Below are 17,604 nucleotides of genomic sequence, written 5' to 3' on the forward strand. Positions count from 1 at the left end.
AAAAGTTAATAAAGCCGCATACAAACATGGTCTCTTTTTTACTTTCCTGAGTAAGGCAGCTCCAAAATGCAGGTGTTTCAGCCTAGATCAGCGCTTTCTGTGGTGGTGGGGCAGCCAGCGGAAAATACAGAGCGTAGGGGCTGGTAATGTTCTCCGCCGTGATTGGCTAAGTGTTCTGTTATCGAGCTCTGACTGGGAAAATACATTTTGAACGGTCATCCAACTCGGAATTCCAAGTCTGGAACTCTGGCCTCTTTCTAGAGCTCCAACCTGAAGATCACTAACATCATGATTCGACCTTGTTTTTTCCTCGAGTTCCCAGTTGTCTTGAAAGCACCATAATGCCAGACTTTGAAGACGAAGTTTGATGACAACATTTGCCCAAGAAGGACCTTCCTGTTCATGTGAGCACAGAACAAGATGAGTCCAAAAATGTATTGTATGCTGCTGCATAAATTATGTAATATGCCAGGAAAATATGTATACTGTAGCCCATGTGCCTCACCCTAATAATTTGGTCCCTATTCTCCCTCATTTTGCCTACTGTTCTGACTTAGCCGTGCACACACAGCCTATAGCCTGTTTAAGAGAAATGTCATTATCAAATATTGTAAGAGCTTTCATTGTCTGCTTATGTGCCCCCTTTATTTATCCTACGGTTCTGGCTTGGTGTACAGGGAGAATACTGTAAGAACGCCCATGTTCTGAATTATGGCTGTGTACATTTAGAAAGTGCTGAACAAATAGTTACAGTTGAAGTCGGAAGTTTACATACACTCAATTAGTATTTGGTAGCATTGCCTTTAAGTTGATTAACTGGGTCAAACGTTTCGGGTAGCCTTCCACAAGCTTTCCACAATAAGTTGGGGGAATTTTGGCCCTTTCCTCCTGACAGAGCTGGTGTGACTGAGTCTGGATTTTAGGCCTCCTTGCTCGCACATGCTTTTTCAGTTCTGCCCACACATTTTCTATAGGATTGAGGTCAGGGCTTTGTGATGGCCACTCCAATACCTTGACTTTGTTGTCCATAAGCCATTTTGCCACAACTTTGGAAGTATGCTTGGAGTCATTGTCCATTTGGAAGACCCATTTGCGACCAAGCTTTAACTTCCTGACTGATGTCTTGAGATGTTGCTTCAATATATCCACATAATTTCCCTGCTTCATGATGTCATCTATTTTGTGAAGTGCACCACTCCCTCCTGCAGCAAAGCATCCCAAGCCAAGCCATGATGCTGCCACCCCCTGCTTCACGGTTGGGATTGTGTTCTTCGGCTTGCAAGCCTCCCCCTTTCTCCTCCAAACATAACGATGGTCATTATGGCCAAACTGTTTTTTTGTTTTGTTTCATTAGACCAGAGGACATTTCTCCAAAAAGTGCAGTTGCAAACCGTAATCTGGCTTTTTTATGGCAGTTTTGGAGCAGTGGTTTCTTTCTTGCTGAGGGGCCTTTCAGGTTATGTCGATATAGGACTCGTTTTACTGTGGATATAGATACTTTTGTACCCGTTTCCTCCAGCATCTTCACAAGGTACTTTGCTGTTGTTCTGGGATTGATTTAGACTTTTCGCACAAAAGTGTGTTCACCTCTAGGAGACAGAACGCGTCTCCTTCCTGAGCAGTATGACGGCTGCATGGTCCCATGGTGTTTATACTTGCGTATTATTGTTTGTACATATGAACGTGGTACCAGAAGGCGTTTGGAAATTGCTCCCAAGGATGAACCAGACTTGTGGATGTGTCCATTTTTTTCTGAGGTCTTGGCTGATTTCTTTTGATTTTCCCATGATGTCAAGTAAAGAGGCACTGAGTTTGAAGATAGGCCTTGAAATACATCCACATGTACACCTCCAATTGACTCATTACGTCAATTAGCCATCAGAAGCTTCTAAAGCCATGGCATAATTTTCTGGAATTTTCCAAGCTGTTTAAAGGCACAGTCAATTTAGCGAATTGTAAGTGAAATCATCTGTAAACAATTGTTGGACAAATTACCTGTGTCATGCACAAAGTAGATGTCCTACCCGATTTACCAAAACTATAGTTTGTTACAAGAAATTTGTGGAGTGGTTGAAAAACTAGTTTTAATTACTCCAACCTAAGTGTATGTAAACTTCCGACTTCAACTGTATATTAACTATTTCCGTACTAGTTCGCTCATTAATATCTTAAACGAAATTACGGATTGCCTCTTATCCAGTCGTCATCCTTTTATGCCATAGTTTGTACATCTCAATTTTCAATAGAAATCACATTTTATTTAAGCATTCAGCCATATCAGCTATATATATATCAGCTGTTTTTTAAAGGCAGTAAATGAGGCTGAATTAAGTGCTTTGCTGGAAAACAAGCCAGGTGTAGCAGTGTTCAGGTGTTGGGACTGCTGTTGGGACAGCTTTATGTAGGCCCTAACAGTGTGTGGGCACCGTTTGTCACCTTTATCGTGCAATTAATGAATTGTTTCGTGTTGTGTTAGCTTTGCTGTCATGGTGTTTAATGGCTTTGCTGGCATGAATCTAAAACAAATTGGGTGACTTTGCCCCACCAAGATGATCATGCTAATATCACCCCTGGATTTTATGATGATGTCAGCCCACATAGCCTTAAAGCTGATCGTAGGCTCGCCTTGCCTTGCTTTGCCATCTCCTCTTCTTCCCGCTGGCCTGTCGCATTCTGTATCAGAGATCTAGAGGGATCCTCCTCTTGGCGCCGCACATATAAAACCTGTGGCGTGCCACTCCCGGACACTGAGTCCAGAGCCTCACCCACGCATGCGCCGCGGGTTCAGCATCCTCTGCGCTGACCAGCTCAGCGGAATTAACCACACAGCCGCTACCAGACGAACGTTCTCTCCTCTTTTTTTCTAGTAAGTGTGCCCGGAGTTTTTATTCGTCTAAATGATTATTTTAGCAGCGCATGATATTTGTTGTTGTGTGCATTAATAATTAAACGGAATTGCTAGTTTATTAAATTATCTAGGAGATATTCGGAAAACTTGCTTTATGTTTGTTTTTTTACTAATCTTATACTTTCCCTACATAGTGCATGATTGAAATTCATAATTCGACTTCCTAATTTCAACGTTTTTTGGGGAGGTGAAAAAAGTTACGATTTTTTTTTCGCATTCATGGTAGGCTACACAATCAATGCAATGCGATTGCTTTTCGATGTTATGCTCAGCACGCTCACAGTCTAGGCTACCATAGGCTACCTCATGAGAATGTGCGTGGGACGGATGCTAAGGACCACACCCATTTAGGCTAGCGATCTGGGTCTCTGGGGGAATGTGCTTAGTGTCTGTGCTGTAAGGGACACAAGGGCCATTAGGGAGAAAGCAGAGGAAAGAAAAGTAAATCACGTAAACAACAGGTGATGTAGCTAATGATCAAAATCAAAATAAATGTTGTCCCTCATAATGCACCATGAAGAATGTGACTACTTTGCAATTGTTATTGTCAGGAATTGGATGTTAATACAGCAGCATTGCTTTAACAGTGCTTGACAACGTTCCATTTTCTACATGATGTATTGCCTTTGTATAGCAGGTGCAGGCTGCCAGTGCTGTGACTGCTGCAGGGTGTTGGTCAGTGGAACTGCAGACGACTGGTCAGTGGGTGTCAGTCTGGCCTGTTTGTCTGTCTGTTTGGGTGAGCAGGACAGGAGGAGCCATGGCTAACAGGGGACCCAGCTACGGCCTGAGCAAGGAGGTGCAGGAAAAGATAGAGCTGAAGTATGATCTGGACCTGGAGGCCCTGCTGGTGGACTGGATCGTAGCTCAGTGTGGGGGGAACCTGGAGAGACCACAGCCAAGCAGACAGAACTTCCAGACCTGGCTGATGGATGGAACAGTGAGTATGCATGAGAATGAACAAGCTCAATAAGATTCACTGATTGATTGAACAGACGTCAGTGACATATAATTGACCGCTTATATAAGCTAACAATGACACTAATGTATGCTCCCCTCTGCCTTTATCTTTGTTTCTCTCTCCCTCTTTTCATTGATCAATCTCTTCCTTTCTCCCTCTACTTCTTCTTCTTTATCCATGTATCTGTATTCTCCTTACTCCACCGTTCTCTCCTCCTCCCTGTAGATTCTGTGTAGACTCATCAATAGCCTGTACCCGCATGGTAATGAGCCCATCAAGAAGATTCTGGAGACCCAGATGGCCTTTAAGCAGATGGAGAAGATCTCCCAGTTCCTGCAGGCTGCCGAGGCCTACGGAGTACTCACCACAGACATCTTCCAGACCGTGGACCTGTGGGAAGGTGGGCTGCACGTTCATGGGCACATATAAAGTCTCCATAAATCCGGGCGACGTTGATATGCTTCTCCAATGACGCAGAGTCTCACACTTGTGTCTCTGCTGAGCTCTGTCTGTCTGCACATGACCATCAATACTCACATTAATTGCTTTGTTTGCTCTGTAACCTGTTAGTTCATATGCCTTGACACTGTGATATATACTGTAGGCCTAAAGGCCGAGACAATGAGAAGACACAGTGGCAGAATAAACTCAACCAGACCTTTGTTTCATCACAAAACCAGAGAGCAACCTCTGTCTGGTGAAGACCACAAAGCATATTGAATGTAACAAACAGTTAAATGATCTACAGCATGGTGAAGCAAGCTAAAGTTTCTGACATTCTCAGACTACTAAGCAACTATTGATTTAAAACACCAGAGTTCCAGTAAGTCGCAAAGAAAGCAGGAGATGACTCCACTTTTCCAGCACCATTTCTACAACATTTCAACACCATCAAATCACCTATGCTTAGTCTAATTCAGTGACAACTAAAGGATACCAAAAACAATTTCGTCCAATCAACATAAGCTAAATATGATTTGGCTTTACATGGTACTAATTTCTGTGTGTGTGTGTGTGTGTGTGTGTGTGTGTGTAAGTAGAAAAAAACATGTTGACTCACCTTACTTGTAGAGAAACACCAATGCCATCCTCCTCTCTTTCATGTTGATGAAACGATCTATGACTCTGTCATACAGAACATGCTTTTAGTTTTTGTTGTCCTAGGCTACATGACTAAAATGCTAGTTTGCTAGCCTAACTTCCTTTCATGGGCAAAGATTAGCCAGCTAGTTAACATTAGCCATCTACATCTAGCTACATATTGAACTCTCAGGCTAGGGGGACAATGTATGAAATGAAGGATGGATCAGAATCACCATTATAATCATTGACCAGTATGGAGAATGAAGTAAAACCACCAGTCCAAATCCCTATTTCCATCAATGGCTAATTTAGGAAAGGGACAATTTTACCTAGCTAGCCACCGGGGGAATTTGGAACCTATTTGCCTATTTGATGCCCCGCCTGTTCTTTGCTGTCTGAATGGGGTCCAGTGCTTGTGAGGTTCTGTTCTGTTATGGTTACAGGGCAGGACATGGCTGCGGTGCAGAGAACCTTGATGGCCCTAGGAAGTGTTGCCCTCACCAAGGACGATGGACATTACCGTGGCGACCGAGACTGGTTCCACAGGTAAGGACTGGCCACGACCCCCTTGTTGTGTGAGTGTTGTTCTACATCTCAACTCCCCTGCTTGTCCTGGTCTGTGTAGGAAAGCTCAGGGTTACCGGCGGGAGTTCTCTGAGGACCAGCTTCGTCAGGGCCAGAGTCTGATTGGTCTACAGATGGGCAGCAACCGTGGGGCCTCGCAGTCCGGCATGACGGGCTACGGTTCGCACCGCCAGATCATGTAGAGACACCAGCCAGCTGCCCAGCCAGCTGCCAGCCACTCCCTTAGCCTGGCAGTGTACTCCAGTTACTGGACCTCCAGAAGAGAGCTCCACCACACTCCCTGAACCTCATGAAATGACCCAACCCCTTTTTCCCCTTCCCCAGCAACACCAGCCATTCATACATTCATACATACATACATACATACACATTTCTATTGTTCGTCCCCAACACCCGAACAGGGTGCTCCATATACCACAACCACACCATGATTCCTACAGACCTCCAGTAGTTTCTGCTTACCCCACACCCACTCTCCAGTCCTCCTTGGTCCTGCTCTCTCCATCCATATAGCCCTGCTCTCTCAGGCCTGCTCTCTCCATCCATACGGTCCTGCTCTCTCCATCCATACTGTCCTGCTCTCTCCATCCATATAGTCCTGCTCTCTCCATCCATATGGTCCTGCTCTCTCCATCCATACGGTCCTGCTCTCTCCATCCATACGGTCCTGCTCTCTCCATCCATACGGTCCTGCTCTCTCCATCCATACGGTCCTGCTCTCTCCATCCATACGGTCCTGCTCTCTCCATCCATACGGTCCTGCTCTCTCCATCCATACGGTCCTGCTCTCTCCATCCATACGGTCCTGCTCTCTCCATCCATATAGTCCTGCTAGCCATTCCCTTCAGTGGATGAAGTCTTAGTAATTCAGTCGATACAGAGAACCCAAGATTGGAGTCGTCCCTCTACAAAACAAGCCAATAGTATTTTACACTACTACCAAATATAACAGCAAGACCATGTTATAGTATGTTACACATTTTAATTATTTAACTCTATTTGTTTGTTTGTATGTACAGTAAGTGTGTCTGAGTCCTTGTACAGTCATGGAGGGTTTGCTATACCTCATGAGGTGTTTCATGTATAACCGAATGGATCTCGATGAGCGATGATGCCTCTGCTGTCTTGTGTTAATTATGTGAAGACTTTGCAGTAACTGCTGCAACCAAATGACCATCACGTTGTGCCTGGTTACTACAGCAAACAGACATTAAACTATGCCTTATATATGAAATGTCACCCACCATAATGCAGAGGAATTCAAAGGCATGTATTCAGTTCTGCCGCCTGGTCCTGTGCTGTGCATTTATAACATATGTGTAATTATAATGTATGTACTGGATGTGTCCATGTGTGTTTCAGCCAATCCCATGATTGTTTAAGAGCAGTGGTGGAAAAAGTACTTCATTGTCATACTTGAGTAAAAGTAAAGATACCTTAATAGAAAATGACTCCAGTAATAGTGAAATTCACCCAGTGAAATACTACTTGAGTAAAAGTCTAAAAGTATTTGGTTTTAAGTATCAAAAGTAAATGTAATTGCTAAAATATACTTAGGTATCAAAAGTAAAAGTATAAATCATTTCAAATTCCTTATATTAAACAAACCAGACGGCACCATTTCGTGTTTTTATTTTTTTTACGGATAGACGGGCACACTCCAACACTCAGAAATAATTTACAACACAGCATGTGTGTTTAATGAGTCCTCCAGATCAGAGGCAGCAGGGATGACCAGGGATGTTCTCTGTTTAATGAGTCCTCCAGATCAGAGGCAGCAGGGATGACCAGGGATGTTCTCTGTTTAATGAGTCCTCCAGATCAGAGGCAGCAGGGATGACCAGGGATGTTCTCTTGATAAGTATGTGAATTGGACCATTTTCCTTTCCTGCTATTTATTCTAAATTTAACAAGTAATTTTGGGTACATTATTTTCTTTAGGAATGTAGTGAAGTAAAAGTAAAAGTTGTCCAAAATATCAATACTAAAGTAAAGTACAGATACCCCAAAAAACGAATTAAGTAGTACATTGAGGTATTTTTACTTAAGTACTTTACACCAATGTTAGAGCCATCTTGTATGAAAGTGACACAAGGATCATTCTGTTCCTGGCCTGATAATGCTTGATTAGATATTTTTAAATATCATTTGTCATGTTTACATTAAGAATTATGTTTATATCTGAAATCTTGTGTGTAGAGGATATGACAAATACATGGATAAAAACTGATTCTGGAGTTAGGGATGGGTGTGTATGTTCTAGAACACTAACCGGAAAGGTCAGAGTTGATGGCAATGGTGTAATTTATGGGGTCAAGCATTTAACAATAATGTTGATGTTTCAGATGCAGAAGATTAACACACATACGTTAACATCTCCCCATCCCGAGTGTCCCTTGTCTTGTGTTCTGTTGCTAATGATTTCAGTCAATTCCAGGCCCCTTAACCTTTTAGTTTTAAGACCATTTGGGAGGAGCTAGACAGCCACCACACAGGCCAGCATTGAAATTCTGCATGTATTGTCTCCCAAGTGGTGCAGCGATCTTAGGCACTGCATCGCAGACCAAGGTTCGATCCCAGGTGGTTTCACAACCCACAGTCGCCGGGAGTCCCATAGGGCGGCACACAATTGGCCCAGCCTCGTACGGATTAGGGGAGGGTTATGGCCTCTGGGGCTTTATTTGGCTCATCGTGCTTTAGCGACTCCTTGTAGCGGGCCAGGCGTCCGCTGGTTGCCTTGCTACCATCCCTATGGTAACAGATACTGTATGCTCAGCACAGTCCAAGCTGATCACTACCCTGCCAGAGAATGGGGAATATTCTAGAAGGGGACAGGTGATGTGGAACGGGGAGAGGGCTGGACACAGAATAAGTAACCTAAAATAGCCGTTATCCTTGTCGAACCAATGGGATGGCTGGCTTAGCAGTTGGCATGGTGATGTCACCACCTTTCAAGTCCTTGGTAAGGTTTGTGTGGCCTTCTTCGGTGTCTTGGCTCTACAAACATTCAGCTGTGTTCATTCTCCTGCGCTCAGTTTGTATGCATGTGTCTGTGAATGTATATGTGTGTGAGTGTGTATTGAACTTCATGTGTTGAGCTGGACTAGCCTCTTCTGCATACTCAACTGGGCTGCTGTGAAGCATTGGCTCTTGAGGGACAATGGTGTGGGTCAAGAGAGTCTCTCTCTTGCTCCTTCTGCTGGCTGTGAGATGCGTAGCACTGGAAGAACCCAAGAAGAATGAATGTGTTGGTGGACATCCAGGAATACCAGGAGACCCAGGCCACAATGGAATGCCAGGCCGAGATGGACGAGATGGGTTCAGAGGTGACAAGGGTGATCGAGGTAAGACAAAGGCACAACCTCCTCAGTTAAATAGGTCTCAATAGAAACCAGCATTTCTGGTCCATGCTAATGAGTTTTTGAAAGTTCTTTATTCATTAAAGGTGAAATCGGCATCACCGGACCAACTGGACAGAGTGGCCCCAAAGGAGACAAAGGGGAGCTGGGTAATACTGTATTTTATAATCAAAAATACTTGGTACAGTTATCACTACTGGCTTTCTCTGATAGACAATATAAACACAATTCCCTTATCCTTGCATTTGCAGGTACAGCTGGTCTGGCAGGAATTAAGGGCAGACGGGGTGAGAATGGAGAGAAGGGGCCACCAGGGAAGATGGGGCCCCAAGGAGTCTCAGGGCCCATAGGCCTAAAGGGCCAGAAGGGGGAGCTCGGGTTACCAGGAATCCAGGGACCGAAAGGGGATTTGGGGCCTCTGGGACCTGAAGGGCAGAAGGGGGAGATCGGGCTCCAGGGGGACCGAGGCATCCAGGGGCCCTTGGGAACTCCAGGCCGACCAGGACCGAAGGGAAACCTCGGCCCCCCAGGGTTCAAAGGCAACATTGGTTACCGCGGAGAGCGAGGGAATCTGGGTGAGACAGGGGAGAAGGGAGAGAAGGGGGACACATTCTTCATCCCAAAAAGCGCGTTCTCAGTGGGTCTAACCGAATACACCAAACTCCCACCGGCTAACGCACCGATCAGGTTTGACAAGGTGATTTACAACCGGCAGGACCATTATGACCCACAGACCGGACGGTTCACCTGCGTGGTGGCTGGGGCCTACTACTTTACCTACCACATCACTGTGTTCTCCCGTAATGTAAAAGTAGCATTAGTGAGAAACGGGGTGAAGGTGATCCACACCATGGATAACTACCAGAGCAGTGAGGACCAGGCGGCAGGCGGGACTGTGTTGCACCTGGAGAAAGGGGACAAGGTGTGGCTGCAGGTGGCTGGAGGAGAGCTCTTCAACGGGCTGTTTGCTGATGAAGATGATGATACAACCTTCTCTGGGTTCCTTCTCTTTGGTGCAGAATAGGGGTTAGGTCCACATGGCTCAGTGAAGTAACACAGGAAAGTTACAATACTTTATTACCGCCTGTTACATATAACTTTAATATGACTTTAATATGAAGTTCACATGACGTTAATAGCCTGTCGTATACAGTAATTTTAGGCAATGACAAAAGCATTGTTTAAATGGTTTGTTATCAAATATGAACATAAACGAAACAACAGTGTGTGTAATATTTTGATGCTGCAACTGATTTTGCCTATCATTTAAGATCATCTCTCTGATAACTCTGCAAACTATGACAGATTTCCTGTGACATGTGTTCTTGTATCTTGTTTGATTTCAATAAAATGTCATACACTGTAAACAGTTCACTGTCTTTTCATTTACTCCTATGTACAAAGTAGTCGGGTACACATTTGTGAAGAATATATCAGCTGGTGTAATGTGATATACATTTCTGGGTGCGGGCATGAATAAAAAACACTTAGGCATGAGGAAACAGGCTGAGCTTTGCAATACTACAAACAACTGGAAGGTCCTGTACTTTTTCAAAGGCATGCCAAATGTCAGGGCCAGAAATGACGTCCGAAGAAGACGCTCGCATTTATTAATCCACGGCTGTTTGTTTTTTTACAATGGAGAGCAACCTACTATGGGCGTGCTTTACTGCCGTGGTCATGTTTTGTTTAACTGTGATTGGCTTTAGGAGGTGTGGTTCTTTTGCGGTCAGACCACCACAAAAATTGAGAAAAACGTAGTTTGAGTGAATTTGGGGTCGTCACTAGTTACCACAATGTCATAAACCCCGACAATTTTTTTACAATTTCTGGTCTGTGTGATTTTAAACCTAACTTTAACCCTAATCACACTGCTAACCATATGCCTAACCCTAACCTTAAATTAAGACCAAAAAGCTAATTTTAGATTGTATAAATGTTTACGATATAGCCAATTTGACTTTGTGGCTGTGGTAACTAGTGTAGGGTCGAACGCAAGGTCGAACGCAAACTCCACCCCCAAGCAATCACCGCAACAAGTGTACTGATGCTGCTCACCGAAACGACAGCTCGAGCTGCCAATAATCGACCAGCCTCACACACTTGAGTACCAAAGGACTCTGAGTTTGCTAGAACAACTTTTTAAGTTATTGACTCCCTCTTTTTCCATTTATTCATTTGAATAACCAACGCCGGATGTTTTCTCGCCCGCGACCTTTTACCAAGCCAGCTTTCAGTTTTGTAACGTTAAATCTTTTAGAATTTATCGGTTAGCTAGCCAGCCAACTAGCCTACTGTTTGATGTTGCAATTAGTCATTTGTCACGAGATGTTGCAAGCCAGTTTATCAAACAGCAGCCTGCTACTTCCGACATGTTTTCGTGTGTAATCATCGATTGCAGGACCCAAAAGACATTTGGACCTTCAAGTAGCTTGCTAACTCTTTTAGTAAAGTGTTTATCGATTATGGCTATCTAATCAACAAAAACAGCTACTGCTCTGTTGATGAGAAATACCGGTGGCACAGGACAACATCAACGACTATGAGAATGGTAAGTTATTAAGCAAACGTAACCAAATTGCAGATGAATGTAATATAAATTTGTTGCATCATAAAGACATGTATGGCTAATATGAATCTGGCCAACTTTTTTTGTGAATATAAATGTCATTCACAGTCAATATTGATCAAATCCGTTTGGGTTCTAGTATTGATTTGTTCCTTTAACGTTAACTCAAAAGAGGGGTTATTTTAGGGCATTACTCCCCTGGTTGTTATAGTGATGTGGGAGATGCCATTATTTGGGTGCTGTGGGGGTCTCGGTCAACTACAAAGTAAGAGGTTTATGCTGAAACTAAGTTAATTAAATACACAAATAAATAAGCACTTTTTCATCTGGTGTTTTGCTGGCTTATGGGAAAGAACAGGAACATAATCACCTTTACCATCTTATTCTCCAGCTCTTTTTCAATTTTCAACATTCCCTGTTACTTCCTTTTCAGGATGGATTTATAGCTGTAGTAGATTGTTTTCCAGAGGTATACGTTTTTGTAAGCTTCCGACTAGTACGTGCTCATACACCAGGGAGGTCGAATACCAGACCAGTTCTATCTCTATGGTTGGAACGCCAGGCGCAGGGGCACATTCAGGCAAGGGTTCTATACGGTGTCAGGGGAAGCGCTTCATGTCAGCTAGATGTTCTGTTGTTCAGTAGTATATCTGAACATGTCACAAACTTTGCTATTTAATTCAAGTATTCAAATATACTGAACAAAATTATACACGCTACATGCAACAATTTCAGTTCATATAAGGAAATCAGTCAATTTAAATGAATAAATGAGGTCCTAATCTATGGATTTCACATGACTGGGCAGGAGCAAAGCCATGGGTGGGCCTGGGAGGGCATAGGCCCACCAGCTGAGGAGCCAGGCCCAGCCAATCAGAATGAGTTTTTTTCCCTACAAAAAGCTTTATTATAGACAAAAATACTCCTCAGCACCTGCCTGACAATCCGGCAGGTGAAGAAGCCGGATGTGGAGGTCCTCTGCTTGCGTGGTTGCACGTGGTCTGCGGTTGTGAGGCGGGTTGGATGTGACTTATGGTACAGAAATCAACATGAAATTATCTGGCTACTGCTCTGGTGAACATTCCTGCAGTCAGCATGCTAATTGCACGCTCCCTCAACTTGAGACTTCTGGCATTGTGACAAAACTGCACATTTTACAGTGGCCTTTTATTGTCCCCAGCACAAAGTGCACCTGTGTAATTATCATGCTATTTAATCAGCTTCTTGATATGCCACACCTGTCAGTTAGATGGATTATCTTGACAAAGGATTAAATGCTAACTAACAGGGATGTAAACAAATTTGTGTGCACAATTTGAGAGAAGTAAGCTTTTTGTGCATATGGGCATTTTCTGGGATCTTGTATTTTAGCTCATGAAACATGGGACCAGCATTTTTACATGTTGCGTTTATATTTTTGTTCAGTGTATTTTCACTGGTGTATGAGACTGTTTCTGTTTCACACAGTATATCCACTCGTCACAGGAGTGGTAGTTACATGGAGTTCTTATGTCTGAACTTTGCCTCATATAAATGTCCTTGTTCTCAGAGAAGCTTATGTCAAAGGTCTATCAGTGGGATTGATTTGATACCCTGCTATAACTGGCTCTGTGTCATCCTGGAAAGAGGTTGCCTTGGCCCCTCAAGGGTTAGTAACTTCACCCCACACTAACTATATGTGCAGTGTCCCAGACCCGTTTTACTGTCTGCTATTTGTATGTGGAATGTTAGTGTCTTGTTAGGTCAGATATTTGTTTGTGTAGCATTCCTACAAGTCCTAGTGTTCATAGTAGCGTCTTGTTCTCTGTTAGCTGTGGTTGGTGTTGGGTTTCCCCATTCAGGGCTTTCTGACAGACTCTATCAGGTGAGTGAATGAATGAGACAGACACTCTACCCAATACCTGGCTTCCCACGATCAAAGGGGGGTGCGGTCTCTCTCAGTATGCCCTCTGTCATTGGACAAAAAGAAGGGGAACTGGGCCGTTGTGAGATATTAGACTTCAACAAGCTGGCAACATGCAACAGGTGCCTAGTTAGGAGGGTGTAATGTTACAGAACATTCAGACAGAACTAGGCTAAAATGTGTAGATAAAATAGAAATTGTACTTTGCTTCAGAGAATAGACTATCGTGTCAGCTGCTCTATACAGGACACTTGTATCTGCAACATCCTGAATGTCAAGGAGTAGGCCACTGCTTGTTAGCACACAGGACTCGGCCTGGTGCTCGTCAGACTAGTCACCAGAAATGCCAAACAACTGTGCAATAGGAGATCCTGGTGTGTCTACAGAGATTAGTGAATCTGAACAGCACTAGGTTTAGGATGATTCTGGTGAACAAGCACACAGACATGGCTGCCAGGTCCCAATCTCTGGAAATCACTTTCTCAGAATGTACATGGGGTTTGGTTCTGTTGCATAGGCTAGGTGAGTTAGTCTGGTCTTTTTAACCGTTACACTGTCTATCTGATGGGAGGAAAGTGCATTCTTCTGTCTTCCTCTTTCCCTCCCCAATAGTAGATCAATCTACCACTGAGCAGGCTCTCTGTGTGAGCTAGAGATTCCATCAGATTCCTTGTATAGATGGTATCCAGCGATAATAGTTAGTATTCAGCTTTATATAGCCTAGTAACACACATGGTTCTAAATTCCATGTGATCTTACATGGATCCACCAATATGATGGAACAATCACATTATCCATTCCAATAATCTGGAGTCTATAGAGTGGGTTTTCAGCAGCTGTAGAGTGGTCGTAAGGCTTCCCTGGTTTAAGAGTACTATAATGTATGACTAACTCATAGTGTATGTTGCTGACTAGTAGTCTTAATGGCTGCACTGTAGATGAAACCAGTGCTGCACAGACTGGTATAGCCTGCTTAATCAGATTATTCCTGGGGGAGGAACACACACACAGATGCATGCCGGACGGGGCTTGGTGATAGGAGCCATGCGTGTTTCCTTCAACGTTTCCTCAGAGAAACTCAGCTTCTCTTTGGACCACAGACTGGTGAGTTTTACACACACACAAAAAGAAGCGCCCTCTGTGTAGTGTCAAGCCCGAAAGTCTCCTACATGCGTGTCAGCATGGCTAACATGGAAGGTCTTCTAAATACGTATCAGCGTGGCTGACATGGAAGGTCCTCTACATACGTATCAGCGTGACTGACATGGAAGGTCCTCTACATACGTATCAGCGTGACTGACATGGAAGGTCCTCTACATACGTATCAGCCTGACTGACATGGAAGGTCCTCTACATACGTGTCAGCCAGGCTGACATGGAAGGTCGTATCAGCCTGACTGACATGGAAGGTCCTCTACATACGTATCAGCGTGGCTGACATGGAAGGTCGTATCAGCCTGACTGACATGGAAGGTCCTCTACATACGTATCAGCCTGACTGACATGGAAGGTCTTCTACATACGTTTGAGTTTGAGTTTATTTTTATTTTTACAGGGACAGTGCACATTAATCAACATTTCAGTAAAAGTGCCGGTTTTAGCCAACCGGCTAATTTTCAACCGCAGTCCCTGGGCAGGTTATTAAAAACAATTACAATATAGACAATAGCAACATAGAACAAGCAAGACATAGCAACATAGGACAAGCAAGACATAGCATACAGCGTGGCTGATATGGAAGGTCTTCTACATGCGTATCAGCCTGACTGACATGGAAGGTCTCCTACACACGTATCAGCGTGACTGACTTGAAAGGTCGTATCAGCGTGACTGACATGGAAGGTCTCCTACATGCGTATCAGCTTGACTGACATGGAAGGTCTTCTACATACGTATCAGCCTGACTGACATGGAAGGTCTCCTACACACGTATCAGCGTGACTGACTTGAAAGGTCGTATCAGCGTGACTGACATGGAAGGTCTCCTACATGCGTATCAGCTTGACTGACATGGAAGGTCTTCTACATACGTATCAGCCTGACTGACATGGAAGGTCTCCTACACACGTATCAGCGTGACTGACTTGAAAGGTCGTATCAGCGTGACTGACATGGAAGGTCTCCTGCATACGTATCAGCGTGGCTGACATGGAAGGTCTCCTACATACGTATCAGCGTGACTGACATGGAAGGTCTCCTCCATACGTATCAGCGTGGCTGACATGGAAGGGATAAACTATTCTCTCATTCTTTCACAATTTCAATAAGTTCTAGTGTGAAGTTATTTACCCTGAACGTGTTTGTCTCTCTGGTCAGGATAGCACTCTTAAGCCTGGCTATCTAGATTCGATCACTCCAATAACAACAGACAACCTGAAAACAAGCAGGCTGAGCAGCTTACCATAGAATCATGGTAGTGTTAGTGCTTTTGGGGAGGTTCTGTCTGTTCCATGGCTTAGCTACCAATTTAGAGAACTGCTAGAGAAGTGCCTTACCCTTCATATTCTCTGTCTAGCCGTCTATTTTAACTATCCGTTTATATTTCTGCCCAATTAGCCATAGCCTGGCCTGGGGCAAGACAACTCTGCTCTGTGTAGGTGAATTGGGGGCTGGAGTTCACTAATGATTACAGGTTTATGACCCCTTACATAAGACTGACTTACCAACCCAAAGAGAAGGAAGTTGATGACCAAGAGATGTGCGCCTCCACTCCTGTTCCATATGGCAGGGTTTCCCACTGTGTAGTGCTAGGGTGTGTGTGTGTAGATCTACACAGTATCTGTGTCTTCTACAGTATGTGTGTATGTTTTTCATTATACTGTGAACCTCCTTAGTATATCTGTGAGTGTAGCACCAGCCCTCCTCTCTCTGAGAGTCTAATCAGAGGTTGGCTCCAGCTGGCAGCCGTGTGGGGGGGCTCCTCTGCTCTCCTCTCTCTGAGCTCTTAATTAACTCTGGGCCTGAGAGCCAGAGCACCATTTGCTCCCAGACTTCACATGCAACCATGCGAGAACACTGACCTGACCTGCATATTGACCTTCCATATTGTTGAAGCTTAACTTATAGTAAAAATCCACCCAAAACCATTTATTCCTTTAATGTACAGTGTTAAATAACACTGTGAGAACAATATGTTTGGTGAACAAATGTTTCTTTTTGTAGTTATAATAAGGTTGGTAAAATGGGAAATCGTTGTGGAAATCTGCAGCTCAATTCAACTACATCATCCACAATGCAATGCTCTCTCTATGGGCTGACTGGCTAACAACGGCAGATATACAGTGCATTCGGAAACTATTCAGACCCCTTTTTCCACATTTTATGTTACAGCCTTATTTTAAAATTGATTAAATAGTTTTTCCCCCTCATCAATCTACACACAATACCCCATAATGTTCAAGCAAAACCCTTTAAAAAAAATATATATTTAAAAATGTTTGCAAATGAAAGAAACGATCACATTTACATATGTATTAAGACCTTTTTCTCAGTACTTTGTTGAAACACCTTTGGCAGCTTTTACAGCCTCAAGTCTTCTTGGGTATGACGCTACAAGCTTGGCACACCTGTATTTGGAGTTTCTCACCATTCTTTGCAGATCCCTTCAAGCTCTGTCAGGTTGGATGGGGAGCGTCGATACACAGCTATTTTCAGGTCTCTCCAGAGATGTTCGATCGGGTTCAAGTCCGGGCTCTGGCTGGTCCACTCAAGGACATTCAGAGACTTGTCCCGAAGCCTCCCTGACCAAGGCCCTTTTCCCCCGTTTTCCCCCGCCAGCTTCTAAGAAGACTCTTGGTGGTTCCAAACTTCTTCATTTAAGAATGCTGGACGCCACTGTGTTCTTGGACCTTCAGTGCTGACTACATATTTTGGTATCCTTCCCCAGATCTGTGCCTCGACACAATCCTGTCTCGGAGCTCTACAGACAATTTGTTCGACCTTGTGGCTTGGTTTTTGCTCTAACATGCACTGTCAACTTTGGGACCTTTTTTATATAGACAGGTGTATGCCTTTCCAAATCATGACAAATCAATTGAATTTACCACAGATGGACTCCAAGTTGAAGAAACATCTCAAGGATGATCAATGGAAACAATGCACCTGAGCCCAATTTCGAGTCTCATAGCAAAGGGTCTGAATACTTGTGTAAATAAGACATTTCTGTTTTTATTTTTAACAAATTTGCAAAAATGTCTAAACCTGTTTTCGCTTTGTCATTATGGAGTATTGTGTGTA

The 17,604-nt window shown here is 43.8% G+C and overlaps 3 protein-coding genes across 6 annotated transcripts in view; all 3 read left to right on the plus strand.

Moving 5' to 3' along the window:
- The first annotated feature begins 2,349 nt into the window (after positions 1–2,349).
- Positions 2,350–8,098, plus strand: LOC109899006 (transgelin-3-like). 3 transcript variants are annotated; one of them, XM_020494042.2, is made up of 5 exons: positions 2,350–2,866; positions 3,543–3,848; positions 4,095–4,269; positions 5,396–5,498; positions 5,578–8,098. In XM_020494042.2, the coding sequence occupies exons 2-5, from the start codon at positions 3,669–3,671 to the stop codon at positions 5,717–5,719; spliced, it is 600 nt and encodes a 199-aa protein (XP_020349631.1). In that variant the 5' UTR covers positions 2,350–2,866; positions 3,543–3,668; the 3' UTR covers positions 5,720–8,098. The 3 variants fall into 3 exon arrangements, with proteins under 3 accessions (XP_020349631.1, XP_020349633.1, XP_031692180.1); XM_020494044.2 differs by having other exon boundaries at positions 3,656–3,848; XM_031836320.1 differs by lacking the exon at positions 2,350–2,866 and adding an exon at positions 2,939–3,369 and having other exon boundaries at positions 3,546–3,848.
- Positions 8,099–8,521: 423 nt separating this feature from the next.
- On the plus strand, positions 8,522–10,263 carry c1qtnf9 (C1q and TNF related 9). The gene is made up of 3 exons (XM_020494301.2): positions 8,522–8,881; positions 8,983–9,045; positions 9,148–10,263. The coding sequence occupies exons 1-3, from the start codon at positions 8,698–8,700 to the stop codon at positions 9,918–9,920; spliced, it is 1,020 nt and encodes a 339-aa protein (XP_020349890.1). The 5' UTR covers positions 8,522–8,697; the 3' UTR covers positions 9,921–10,263.
- Positions 10,264–10,917: 654 nt separating this feature from the next.
- The window catches only part of LOC109899245 (spermatogenesis-associated protein 13), a 31,239-nt gene continuing 24,552 nt past the window's right edge, over positions 10,918–17,604 (plus strand). Inside the window, exon 1 of one of the 2 annotated variants that reach the window (XM_031836322.1) lies at positions 10,918–11,447. In XM_031836322.1, the coding sequence (XP_031692182.1) occupies positions 11,439–11,447 (9 nt within the window). In that variant the 5' untranslated portion in view covers positions 10,918–11,438. The remainder of the gene's footprint in view (positions 11,448–17,604) is intronic. The other variant, XM_031836321.1, reaches the window with a different exon arrangement.

The sequence above is a fragment of the Oncorhynchus kisutch genome, linkage group LG11 (genome assembly GCF_002021735.2).
Source record: "Oncorhynchus kisutch isolate 150728-3 linkage group LG11, Okis_V2, whole genome shotgun sequence".
In the NCBI taxonomy this organism is placed as follows: domain Eukaryota; kingdom Metazoa; phylum Chordata; class Actinopteri; order Salmoniformes; family Salmonidae; genus Oncorhynchus; species Oncorhynchus kisutch.